This window comes from Choristoneura fumiferana, chromosome Z (genome assembly GCF_025370935.1).
Source record: "Choristoneura fumiferana chromosome Z, NRCan_CFum_1, whole genome shotgun sequence".
Classification (NCBI taxonomy): domain Eukaryota; kingdom Metazoa; phylum Arthropoda; class Insecta; order Lepidoptera; family Tortricidae; genus Choristoneura; species Choristoneura fumiferana.
Genome location: NC_133472.1, coordinates 24,322,787 through 24,337,101, shown reverse-complemented (window position 1 = coordinate 24,337,101; position 14,315 = coordinate 24,322,787). Strand labels below are relative to the sequence as shown.

Sequence of the window (14,315 nt, the reverse complement as noted above, 5' to 3'; positions counted from 1 at the left end):
AGTAACCTAAGCTGCATGGGGATAGGCGGTATGGACATACTTACCATTACCATTTACCTACCGAGTATTTTTTAGACTTTTATTGTCTTTCTGTTTTAAGTCTATACGTATAAAAAACTAATGTAATAAATTTAATAATATTTGACTGGCATTATAAAATTTGCAATATGACTTCATTTAGAAAAAAACTCAATACTTAATTATGTCATGTGCATGTGTATGCGTATTTACCTATAAGCTGCATACGTAGTGTGTTCCATTGACATCCAGTACCTTATTTTTTTTTATTTCTACCCTTGGCCTCAGTTTCCGAATATGAGAGGAAAAAGTTATTTTTTTAGAAAAACTTATAGTTTCGCCATTATTGTCCATCCATTAGTCCGCGGCTTTGCTTTTAGAACCTCTATACAAGCTAAACCTTCGGTTGAAAATAATCGTGAATGTAATACATAAAACGTATTTAAATAAATAAATAAAACGGTCAAGTGCGAGTCGGACTCGTACATAAAGGGTTCCGTAAACAGTTCAGTAAAAGTTTTTCTTAAAATTCTTCTAATATAAGTTCTTTTTGCTGACTGTACTTTATGCCCCTGGTTGCCAAAGTACTCGTCAAGACGACAAACGAGTCCAAACTCGATGTGGTTTATCACAAGTTTCTATATATGGTCACCCGCTAGTTTTATCATCAGATCAACTCCATGTTATATTGCATTGTCATCGGATTTATACATGCGTGTAAAATTTCAGCTCTATCGGTTGAAGATATCCACTTCAAATTTGAGTTAAAAGATTCCACCAAACAAACATAATTACATTAACACTGGAAATAAATATAAAGCTTGTAAAAAGTTTTTGTTAAAAAAAACATTTTTAATACAAGATTTTTTTGCCGAATGTACTTTTTGTTAACTGTACTTGAATTGTCGTCTAAACTACATACCTGTACCAAATTTTAAGTCGGTACTATTAACTTTTGAGGAGTTCCCTCCTGCAGAGACGATCCTGGTTGGACCACTAAGATGTCACTACCAGATTATTGTATTGTCACCAAATTTACTTACATATGCCAAGTTACAAGTCGATCGGACCACTGGAAATGGGTCAAATTTAGCTACCAAGATTTACTAACAACGCCTAGCAACCAAAAAACGCTGAAAAAACACGTTTCTTGTATGACGACCCCCTTTAATTTTTAACTTTATTGTATTTTTAGTATTTGTTGTTATAGCGGCCAGAGTAATACATAATCTGTAAAAATTTCAAGTGTCAAACTTTTACGGCTTCAGAGATAGAGCCCTGTGACAGACGGACAGACAGACAGAAAGACAGACATACAGACAGACAGACAGCGGAGTCTCAGTAATAGGGTCCCGTTGGCACCCTTTGGGTACGGAACCCTAAAAATTAACAGCTAAGTAGATTTGTTTCCCATTAGTTATCGTATCGCACATAAATTTCGAAAAAATCAGAAGTGCGAGCCGGGGTTTGAACCCACGATCTTCTGCTTGAGAAGCGATAGGTCAAACCACTAGGCCACCACGGCTTTTTACTCGTATAATAGTCGATCAAAATTTAATATTGAATATTTGCCATTTGTACGGAATACTACACTGCGCGCGCGTGGCCCGACATGCAATGAGGGCTATCGTTTTTTGTCTTTCTAGATGGCGCCACTGTTGCGTGAGGTGTTTAAGTGTGGCTTTTAAAGTCTGTGATTAGACTTTTAGTTATTTATTACGGGCGTGAAAACAAAGTTAAGATTAAAATCATATTTAATACACCTTAAAACCGTACCATAAAAAAATCAAGCAACCACAGTGTTGCGTTGTCCCGTTTTTTACGGAAAAAAAGGAAGGACAAAAGTTTCCGAAAGTTAGTTAGTTGCTAGAGAGTCGAGTATTGTACATAGCCAAAGCAAGTATTGCGAAATATTGGAGATCTTGCGCAGAGACGACGCACTATCTTTCCTATTGACCCAGTGTTATCACTGCGTCAAATCAAGAAGGTGCGTCTCAAATTATATATGATAAAAATAATCACGACGATATTGATAATGTATGCTAATATGATAGAAGTAAGTATTTTAAATACTTTAAGTAATTTCTGGAATAACTGAAACGATCATAAGAAATGTTTTTTTTTTCAATGGAAAGTAATTTGTGATTTATATAGGCTCCTTGTCATCCCAGAAAAAATCAAAGTTAACAGTCAGTAGATATTTAATAAAAGAGGAGTTAAAATCAAGTTTGAACGCTCTCTTTAAAAAAAGGATGGTGTGAGGAAATATAAACGTTTTTTAGTTCACTTTTGTGTTTCTTTAAAAACAAAACGTTTATTTTTACTAGTAGAGTTTTAAGTTTAAGTGATATGATAATGCTTTCGTCACACAATTAATGTACCTCTAATATTTAATATTATGAAGTAACAATTAAATAACATAACATAGTGTTATATATGAAATAAGAGTATTACACAATGTTTAAAATAAGTTTAATTCGGTCATACACATAACGTATTATTATTTATATGTTTTACTTTAGGGCTTTAAAACTTGTGCTTTAAAATAATTTTTAATGTATATTTTTTATGTTCCCTGTAATATGTCCCACTGCTGGGCAAAGGCCTCCCCTTTCTTTCGTCACTTCCCCATCATGAGCATGCACCTGCCAATCGAGCTGAAAAGCGCTCAAGTCGTCCCGCCATCTCCTCTTGGTTCTGCCTCTGCTCGTTTAGCCATCCTTCGGAACTCATTCGGTAACGATTCGTCACTTCGTGTACTTGCCAGGCGGTTGGAAAAAATGAGTACTTGTCAAATATTAGGGTTTTCGTACGTACAGCTACATTTTTAAAAATAATTAAATAGTATATCAAGACTAAATAAACAAAATTATTAATAAAAAATCGTTCATGTTAACACAATTGTGTCTCTTGTTATGCCCTCATTACTTATTCCATGCGTAATAATTAGGGATGAACCGGATAGTGGTATATCCTGATGCCGGATGTTCACAGACTCCTAAATACGAGTATAATTCTATAATTTCTTAGTTTTCATGGTTCGGAAAATTCTCCATTTTGCTAACGGAGAAATGACATGGTGTTGTTATTGTTACCCAATAACTGTATGGTATGATTGGAGTTCATAACTTACTTTAACCATTTAACTACCCATTTAAAAAAATGAAAATAAATTATTAATAATATTAATATAATTAGTATTTAACTACCCTAACTACGACTTATTATTTAGTCTAATAAATAAAGTCCAACATTAAGTATACTAAGCAGACACAAAATGAAACCAGAATATTTCAGTACTTACCTACTCCTATAATAATGGTTAGATTAGATTAGATTAAATTTACTTATTACCTTTTGAAAAAAATACATTGTAAACACAATGTCAGTTAATTACAAGAAATTCACAAAAGGATCGTCAAAATGTATACAAAAATTAAATTATATTATACAATATATTGTCAACCAAAAATAAAAAATAGAATTTACAATGTCAAATTAGAGTTCAATTCAATAATAATACTCTTAATTAAAAGCAAAGCAATATAAATCTAAATCAAATATATGCAATAGGAACAATCAATCAAACGAACAATAAAACAATTAAAATGTCAAAGCAATAAAAGTAAACATGAAATTAAAATTTACTTCAGAAAACTGTGAATAATATCAACAGAACAAAAACAAGAGTACAAAACAAGGTACATAAAAACAAAAATGAAATGCATTTGAGTGTACAGTCGAACCAACTGGTTCATGTCCCAGAGTGAAACCTTTTAATAATCAATTTCACTATAATTTCACCATGATTGCCTTGACAGGAGTATGAGGATGTCAACATGACATTAGTGGCACCAAGGGACCACCCTGATACACGAATCAGTTTTTTGACTGTACCTGTACCCTTTAAATAAAAAAATATTGTAAATATTTTAATGACACTGCACGGGATTAAGATCATGAAGAATGATACTATTTAGTTGAATGACTTGATCGTGGACGATTTTTTGACGCAACAAGATAAGTTGAGCAACGACGCACAAAATGATAAGCTTACAATTCACATTGATAATAAACGTAATCGCTTTGCGGTAAGTTAAATCACATAATAGAATTGGTTTATATACTTAAACTGATTTAATAATACCGGCTATAATTTACCAATACCCCATATTTTACATAATGTACACTAGGCAATTATCTATTTTACGTATGAGATAGTATAGGTAATTTTAATTGAACTTCCAAATAACTTTTCGTACATGAACATATATTTTAGTTAGTTTGATGAATAAGAAATCTAAATACATTTGATAAATAAAAAAAAATACTCGTATCATGGGACACTTGACACCAATTGACCTAGTTCAAACTAAGCAAAGCTTGTACTATGGATACTAGGCAACGGATAAACATACTTATATAGATAAATATATACTTAAATACATATTAAACACCCAAGACTCGAGGACAAACATTCGTATTATTCATACAAATATCTGCCCCGGCCGGGAATCGAACCCGGGACCTCGAGCTTCATAGTCAGATTCTCTAACCACTAGGCCATCCAGTCGTCCAAAAATAATTCTAATACTTCCGTATTGCATTTATTGTGGATATTCAAAGATATTGCATGGAAAAAATGACAGCTCTCTACATCCTACTTGCACTGACACTAATGAAAAAAGGTGCGCGTACCGTACCTAAAGGAAATGTAGGCCGCAACGAGCATAGAGCTGCGCTCATATATTCATGGCATTGAATGTGGAGAGCGCTGTATTCAAGCAACAGACCTGTGATTTGTCTTTGTTATTTTATGTAAATGGAGAATGAGGAACTAAAACCTTATTTCAGCATGCCTTGAACTTATAATGTAAAATGTTGATAGGTAAGACATAACATAATGGATTCTCTTTGTCGCTTACGGCATGGTAGGGTCCTAACAATACACAGCAACGAGCATAATTATTATCCGATCGAATAATTGCTACAGGTAGGTACGAAGCGGCGTCGTCGGGTGCGGGCGAAAGCCTTCACGAGCTCGAGGCTTGGATGTCGGTGTCAGATACTAATAGATAATGGTGCTTTAATTCCTGGCTCGGGTACACTATTGTGAGCAGACAAAATACTTCCATAATTCGTCTGCGTAATGTGGGGTCTCTTTGAACATGGTAATACCTACCCCTTTTTTCATTAACTACAAGATAGGTACTCGTATAAAATGTTTTTGGTAAATACTCTTACTAAAACTATCACATTTCACACTACAATTTTATTTACAATTTCTAATGAAAGTTTTATTCTACTCTTCCATTTGGAGAATTTCAAGTGAGCTCTGGCTGGCACACAAATCATCCACGTTGCTATTGGCGCGTTATCGGAGGCGCTTTTAAATTATGAGCCACCAGGCGCCACTATGAACCACGCTACACGATGATAATACGACTTTGTACCGACGCGGTTTTCGAGGTCGATTAATCTATAGATAAATTGATTGCGATTATACGATTAAGTAAAGGCGCTTATAAGAAAATGTGAACTACATTTGTCTGCCTTTGAAAGTATCCACTTAATATTATAAATGCGATAGCAATTCTGTCTCTCTCTCTCTCTCTCTCTCTCTCTGTTTGTCTGTTACCTGTTTACGCTTAAATATACTTACAAAGTTGCAAGCTTCAGATTAGTAATGTACCTGTGCCGAAGGCACAAACTTTTTTAAGTGAATTTATGTTTTTATACTTTTTTTTACCAATTTTGAATAATTTTGTATGTTCTATTTGGCAGTCTGATTAAAGATACGTACGAGTTAACACGTGTTTTGTATTTAGTAGGCTCGCAGACCCTTAAGGCCCAATTTTAGCCCTTAAGGCACCAGACCGTAACAGTACCTATAAGGAAAAATAATTGAATCGATTTATTGCTGTGAAAGATTTTCGAAGTATGGGCTAGTTATGTTGTTGACATAGATGTTATATATCTATCATAATATTTGAAGCGGAAAGCTTCAGAAATATTCCAGTAATTAAATTAATGGGATCGACAATATTTTCGTACCTATCTTAATTGACCTACGGGTGAGATGTCAGGAAATTGACGTAATTAATACCAAGAGCAAAACCAACAACGTTCTGGCAATAAATTTAATCTCATAATTTTTATGAGAGTCTTAGTTCAAATACCTAACTATTTATGACGCTACTTTATAATTGCATTGTCATCGTGAGTACATTTTTAAGCCAATCAGACCGTTGGAAATGGGTAAAAACTATAAATACATTTTGAAGCGTGTTGTTAATAATAACGAGTAAAGGAAAATTATAAAAATAGAAAAATATAAAAAGGTGTTAAAACGTGAAGCGCAATTTCCAAATCTTATCTGTTTTACTATACTTACTTTACCTACATTTGGTACCTATCTCATTTATTATTTTGCTTTTGCTTGATAAAGTCGGAGATACTTACGTCTGATTTGAAATGTGTAAGTGATTGTTTGCGATAAGATAAGGCATCAATACTAACGAGAATTCGGCCAGGGATCAATATTGATCAGTGATCACCATGGCAGCAAATAAAGCCTCGTCAGATGATCACAAGATTTAAGCACTTTCAAAATTAGGACTCGTCTTGCGAAAGAAAATTAAATGTCAAGCAAAGCATGCAAATACAGGCCGACTAATTTATAACTGCTTTGTTTTCGTAATTGCTATCTAAAATGTTTTGAAACTAGATTTAATTATTAAGTATCACTAAATGATACATTAGAAAGAGAAAACGTGAAAAAGTATAATTTCGGTACCTTGACACCAAAGGGCGTAAAGGACATTTGGGCGTAAAGGCACTCTCTATGGCATCTTATACAGGTTTTTATTTCTCTATCGATCAGTATAATCCACGTAATGAAATTCGCTCAGAAATGTCCTTTACGACCTGTGTTGTTTTAGTCCCTAAACACATTTATTTTCAAAATTTAGGATATAATGAACAAAAAAAATACATTGTATAATCATCAAGGCAGTAAGTATATAGTATGTTAAAAAACACCGATATTAAAGCGACACATATTTTTACACTAAGTACCTATTGTCTCAAAAAAAAATGTAAGACATACGACGTAAAAGCTGTAATTTATTCAACTGTCCTTTACGACCACCAAATATTTCACCGTCAATTTTGATTTCTTAAGACCGCAGCATAGTACGATTTTTTTACTCTCTGAAACGGCCTAATTTATTACCATAAAGTGAAGTTAAACTTTCCTATACGACCCTTATCTTTACACCCTTGTGAACCAAAATAAGTATCCACTTAATATTATAAAAAGCCAAGTTTACTAGGTCTTAGAATACATCTGATCCAATCCTTGTATTTTCACCAGGGCGTTGATATAGCGCACGTATCTCAATAACCATACAGTTTGCATCCAATTGGAGTATGTTAACAAAAACTACACGAAATTCTAAGCTCTTCGTCAATAAAAGACTTTTATGTAACATAAGATACAACAGAACTATATATTTTTTTTCAGTGTTTTGCTTCTCCTGAAAAGTTATGTTTTATGGTTTACGCCCTTTGAGCCCCAAGGTATCGATTTTTTGCTTTCTAATCCTGACACGACTATCTTCACTAATATTTTAACACGAATAGGTAACTGGAGCACTTCAAGTTCGTCCATGGAATAAATTCGTCAATGTTCGAGCTGAATGTAATAGAGGTTTGTATGTTTGTAGCGCTATTTCCGATGATAGTGGTACCTATTTCGGTGTTTAGCGTTTAATTTTGGCTTTAAATTTAGACGGTGACAGGTAGTATGTACCTAGCAATCTCGTATTGCGTTTACGGTGATATATGATTGTGTTATCTTATCACCGCTCACGACGTCTTGTTGACTTGCTTACGCTAACGGATAAGTAATCTGCGTGCATTTAAAATCTGCATAAAATTTCCCTAACACATCGTTTTTCCCATAAGCATTTTTACGAGTAGGTACTCGTATACTAAACAATGTACCAAAACTTGTTTTTAAAAAACGCGACAATACCTTCTCTGAAACAAAAAAGCTCCGTACTAAGGTTAGACAGCCATTGATTACGACACGTCTGCGACCTTCGCAGCTTCGCCCAAATGTGCTTTCACCGCGTTTCCTACCTTTTTGGGCCAATCATCCCCTCACAACCGGCCTCCACCCGCTTCCGAATTGCGTCCCCAAACCCTAATCCATTTGTAAGTCAGTGGGGTAAAGCTGAGATCTGCAGAACTAACTGCGGGTAGGTATATTACTTGATATACTAGCTGTGGCCCATAACATTTTCTGCATACGACAAAAACTGACTTTCTCGATTAAAAGATGCTCTATTTATAGTGAAAATTTGGGATAGCGCTAATGCCTATGAATTAAAGTATTTTTCAAAATAGGTAGGTACTATATCACTAATAGTGCCTTGTGATATTTTTTATTCCTAGACAGTTATTATTTAAAAATTTCAATTTAAGTAGGCATATTACTACTGAGTCAAAGCATCAAATTTGTCTAATTTGGGCAATGAGTATCTGAGTATGTGTGTAGTTTCAGAGATACCTCTACATATACGAACAAACGCACTAACAATAGCTTACCTACTTCTTTGTTATAGTGTATACGTTTAGATTAAAATTTGTGTGTACATATACATAATTGTAACGTTCTGACTGAGTTCAATATGTACTTAGATGACATTTACAAGTTCGTGTTACATAATGTCACTTGTGGTTTTGTTTTGTTTCCATTTATTCAGCGTCTGGAAAGGATTGAATGTAGGTCAAATATTATCTGTCGAGTAAGTACTACTTATTCAATCGCTAAGTCCGGAGGCCAGTTCATAGTTATTCTAATTAGGTAGGTAGTAATGTGTGTTATGCGTGCTTCACAAAGGCTCACTTGCAAAGTGAGATTCCCTTTTGTTTGGTTTAGTCTACCCTGGCTGGGGCAATCCGATGCCGAGTTTCTTATGACATTCGTAATAAGTAACGCGATAAGATCTTTTCACTGACACCTAAGTACCTTTGTCCGATGCACCTAAAGGTATTAATCGGCTTATAGTGAAGGCACTTGAGGTATCCCATCTTAGGCCTCTAGGTTGGCAACGCATCTGCAATACCCCTGGTGTTGCAGATGTTTATGGGCAGTGGTCATCTCACCATCAGGAGACCCACTTGCTCCTTTGCCATCCAGTCGAATAAAAAAAAAGTAATGGCAGAGAAGCACTAAGCCTTCGTATATAAAGAAAAAGAAAATAAAACAAGTTTAACTGCCAGTGTCATTATCAACCAATATAAACAACAATAAATACACCGAATTCAGAAAGTTGTTATTTCATACCAAGCAAACGCTTTTGAGATTGTTTAAAGTAGTTAGGTTTAAACATAATCCATATGTTGCAAAGATCGTCGAAAAATGCAGCAAAATTGAAAGTTCCAATTTTTTTTTGTGCAGAAGTCTTTATAAATATTCCTAAAAACGCGATTTAACTTAAAACTAAGTATTGAATTATTGTTTGACAATGAGGAGATTGGCAAGTCACAGTTGACATATTCTTGTTCTCTTTGACCTAAAGACGAAGTCAGTCTTATTACGAAGTTTTAATAGTATATCAGGCACATTTTTTAGGGTTCCGTTTTATTCCTTTTGAGGTACGGATAGGATCACTTTCTTGTCCGTTTGTCGGTCTGTCAAGACCCTTCTTCTCAGGAACTAGTGGAGGTATCAAGCTAAAATTCATATCAAATACTCAGGTCTACTGTCCCTTAGAGCTGTGAAAAAATTAAACTTCTAAGCCAACGCAATCAAAAGATTCAGCCGTTTAAGCTGCAAATTTATCGACACTCGCAAGGGAATCAAAACCTACATGGTACTTCTCGTGAACTCAGAATCTTGAAATTTGGTACGAAGCAACGTCTTATAGCACAGATAAAGGAAAAATTGCGAAAAGCATACATTTTTAGTTACATCGTATAATAAAAATTTTTTTAATTATTGTACGGAACCCTCGGTGCGCGGGTCTGACTCGCACTTGGCCTGTTATATACATGTTATATTAATAATGAAATAAATGGCGTCAGACTGTTAATTGAATTTAGTGCTTCACGTAGTATTTTTGGTAGCGTAGACTCTACATTTAATTATTTATTGTTAGTTGAAATCGTCAATTTTTAGGGTTCCGTAGTCAACTAGTAACCCTTATAGTTTCGCCATGTATGTCGCTGTCGTTGAAAGTCGCTGAACTAATGTTGTTCATTTTGACGAGTATGATCTATGTTTTAATTATTTGCTCATATTACAAGCCACACCCGTTATGTTACTTGGGTGACTTGACTATACCATAATCTGATAGTGAATTCCTAGTAGTTTGGCCAGGATCGTTACTGATAGAGAGAACTCTTCGACGATTCATTGACTTGAAATTTCGTTTTCACCTCAGTACCTCAAACAGGCAGGTTTTGCTATGAGAAATCAGTGAGCAAAATCGCATTTTGCTCACTCCGTGAGACAAAGTAACTTTTTAATACAAAATTTTTAAATGCTGAGTACAGTGTGGGGTCTACTCACTTAATTCCAAATATTGGAACTTTACTTTGATCTGTCATTTCACTACGACACGAAAAAAGCGAGAGATAAGATCAAATGTGTTAATTACTTACAATCTTAAATTAAAATTATGGCATTAAAAATATATCGGTACCTAATAAATTACATGACAACGAAATATTTCCAAAATGTAAATTTTCCCGATCTTTTAATAAAGTATGCAACCTCGTTGCACGAAAGCCGCTTCTCTGGTTTTTTTTTATAAAATAATTTCCGTATACTGCTTCGACAGTTGGAATAAATAGGTATTTGTTTTATTTGTAACAAATCTGTAATAGAAGTCTTAATAAAATCATATTGAAAGCTTTAATAACATTTATAATAAATTATACGTTTATTGTTCAACCTTTTTAATGACCCCAAGATGAGGCTTTTTGCAGTATTAAAAAATAAGTAGAAGTTCAAATTACAATGCATGTTATGAGTATGAGATTTGTACTGTACCTACCGGACACTTTTTTATGGTTTTAAATGTGATATTTTATATATTTTTTTTTTTTTTATAATCGGATTATATTTAAAAAATGTGTTTGTTTTGTTAACAGGTAGGTATATGTGGGTTATTCTCATGTTCTCGATGCTGAGGTGAAAAATTGTATGTGTCACACGAGACCTAAGTTTTTTTGCATCTCGTGTGTTTGAATCCCTTGCTGCTTTTAGGATTCTAACCTCGGGATTCAAAATCAACACTCGCAACAAAAAACAACTTTGCTCTCTTGTTGCACAAATAACTATTTTGTATGATAAAGTAAGGATATTTAACAAAAATAGCTTCTATTAAAAAATTATTACTTGCCAAAAACTAATTTTGGGTGAACATACCTTACGCGTAGATGAAAATAAAGGCACTGACTGATAAAACCGCCATAATGACTAATATTATAAAATAATTACACAACATCATAGTAAATTGTTTCATATGAGTACGCAAATTAAGGTAAATTAGTGGTTAAAATTAAATAATTTGATTTTTCGTGTTTATGACATTTATTCACAAAAAAAGATGTTAATGATCATAAGTTATATGGTGTGGTGTCGGGTTTGAATTACACCTCTCCATTTCTTCCGTGAATGTCGTAAGAGGAGACAAAAGATATAGGTTAAGGTATACCGTAGGCGACAGCCTAGCAACCTGTCACTACTTATTGTACCTTTTATTTTGTCATACTTTAAACCTAACATTGCTAAAAGTGGCTCCGAAGCGGGGAAGCGGTAACGTTTCGTGTGCTCTGCCTACCCCATTTGGGAATACCGGCGTGATGTTTGTGTGTGTGTATGTGCGTATGTGGGTGTGTGTGTTTGTGTTATATGGTACAGGTTGGCCCTTGGCAGTTACATTTGTTTGCGTATTAACCAATGAAGATTACGATTTGAGCGAGTATATCAACCTGCCTAAGTTTATCTTTGATGATGATAACAACGCAAACTAGGTAGGTACACTTAAGTTGTATGCGTCTTGACTGCGATGAGATGCCGTAAATTCAGGGGCCGTGGGTTCGTTAAGGACCTTAAACCAAGCCTTAGCTCAAAGGTTCAATGAACTTAGTTAAGTTGTCATCCATCGTTTAAAAAAGGATAACATTCAACGCCATCTAACGGGACTTTTACCATGAGATAACGTTCGAATGGCTTTTCGAAATCGCATCCGTGACAATAATTATCATTTAAAAGTGGTTGGTTAGAATTTTTGTACTTATAGTTACCTACAAAACTACTTAGATACAGCTAGGCAGCTCAAATTAAATTTTATTCATCGTGTTCGACCCTTAGCCTCAGCCTCAATATACAGTTATGGACCTTTAACCTTTATACCTAAACGCTATGGTCAAAATTCTGTTTCTCAGATAAGGAAACAAAACTAGTCAGTTTCGCAAAAAATGCCGGCAAAGTACGAGTACCTACTTACCTATCGCATCGTCTTAAGTTTAAACGCTACATAACTTAGTTACCTACTGATACCTATGTAACAATATTTATCTTTACTATTTGATTTCACATTAATGTTAGAAACTTTGGTAATGCAATGAATGACAAAGACTCAGTCTGAGAGCTGGTAGAAATTGTAGACTTCCTAAATACAGACTTCGTATATAATATCTAAATACAGAAACATGACATATAATATTCTCGATCACCCGGAAATTCACCATCACATCACATTTTCGAATACCTATTATTAGTAGGAATAAAAAAGTAAGTAGGAAGAATTTAAAATTCGCGTATAAGTTAACAGTTGAACTTACAGAGCCATCTATGGGCATAAGTGCTAGACTTGTAAGTGTCAGCTTATCACGTGCTATCGCGCGGTCTGCTTTGCGACGTCAAATTTTCCACCAATGAAATAACGCTCTGCTGCACCGACCGAGCACTGTTCATCCAATCGCAGAAAACTACACTTTGATCATAGTGCGCACATGTGACCGGCCACTCGTTTATTATTATTATAAGTTTTAGTTTGCAAATTTACTTAATTTGAACGTTTTAATGTTTTATTCGTAACTTGTGAACCGATTTGCCTCAAAGTTGTAAAATTGTGTCAAACTTTATTGACCATGAGTCGAAATGGTAAGTCAATATGGGACGATTTATGTTGGGATTTTTTATCTTGCTTGTGTACAGCGCCCTCTAGTGGCAACGGTTATCAGCACTAAGAACGTATACCAAGTTTACTTTATTGACTTAACGTTGTCATGGGCAAGCTAGAGATGGCAGTACAAAACAAAGTTTTGGTTGACCAGTCGTGCAGATAACAATACGAGTAGGTACAATATAATACAATAACTCAAGAAAACCAACCTATAATAAGCTGTACTGAAAACACATGTATATAGAGATTTTTCAAGGTAAGCAATAGGCGGCCTTATCGTTTCAGAGCGACACATATAGGTAGGTATACCTAACATACCTAGTGACTATTTCTTTTTCAGATTTCAGTTAAATAGCGTGCCTAAACTATACCTATTACCGGCACAAAATTTGGCTCACTACATACAAAATAACTTATTACTGCATACATTTGAGGGCCAGATTTTTTGCCGCTCAGTATATTTTATTTAGATTGTCAATATCTTAAACGATTAAATATTAGTTTTCCTTTTTTTAACCGACTTCAAAAAAGGAGGAGGTTATCAATTCGGTTGTATTTTTTTATTTTTGTTACCCCAGAACTCCGTCATTTGTGAACCGATTTCATAAATGTTTTTTTCATTCGTATAGAAATACCTTCAATTAGGTCCCATAAGCACCAAATCAGGATCATATGATTGGATCCTAAGGAAATCGAGGGAACTCTTCAAATATTGTAGGGACACCTGTGGTAATTTGGATATATTCAGTAGCAACTCGTTTACTCTTACTCTTTAGTGGAACTGATGATGAAGACCACAGTTGACCACCGGAGCTACTCAATAACAAGTATTTCACGGGCTGAATTTCAATTAAAGTATTAACACAGTTCTGCCCTCCTAAGCCAAAAGGCGCTATCTAAAAAAAAACACTTTTGAGTTAATAATACTAGTGTAGCTTAAAAAAATCTGCATCACATGGTGTAAATGACAGAAAAGCGTTTTTTTAGATAGCACCTTTTGGCTTAGGAGGGCAGAGTTGCTAAGCAATTTATGCTCGTCGTAATGTATATGGTGAAATGAAACGGGTGGTAAAGCACCAGGATTCCTCA

At 34.5% G+C, this 14,315-nt stretch overlaps 1 protein-coding gene across 4 annotated transcripts in view; it reads left to right on the top strand.

Annotated features, from left to right (window-relative positions):
- Pdp1 (PAR bZIP family member Pdp1) overlaps positions 1-14,315 on the top strand; it is a 167,080-nt gene that overhangs the window by 102,387 nt on the left and 50,378 nt on the right. Inside the window, exon 1 of one of the 4 annotated variants that reach the window (XM_074093841.1) lies at positions 13,036-13,204. The exons of the other annotated variants lie outside the window; for them this stretch is intronic. Within the exon in view, the coding sequence (XP_073949942.1) occupies positions 13,192-13,204 (13 nt within the window). The 5' untranslated portion in view covers positions 13,036-13,191. Of the gene's footprint in view, positions 1-13,035; positions 13,205-14,315 lie in introns of those variants that run through there. 4 annotated transcript variants of the gene reach the window in all.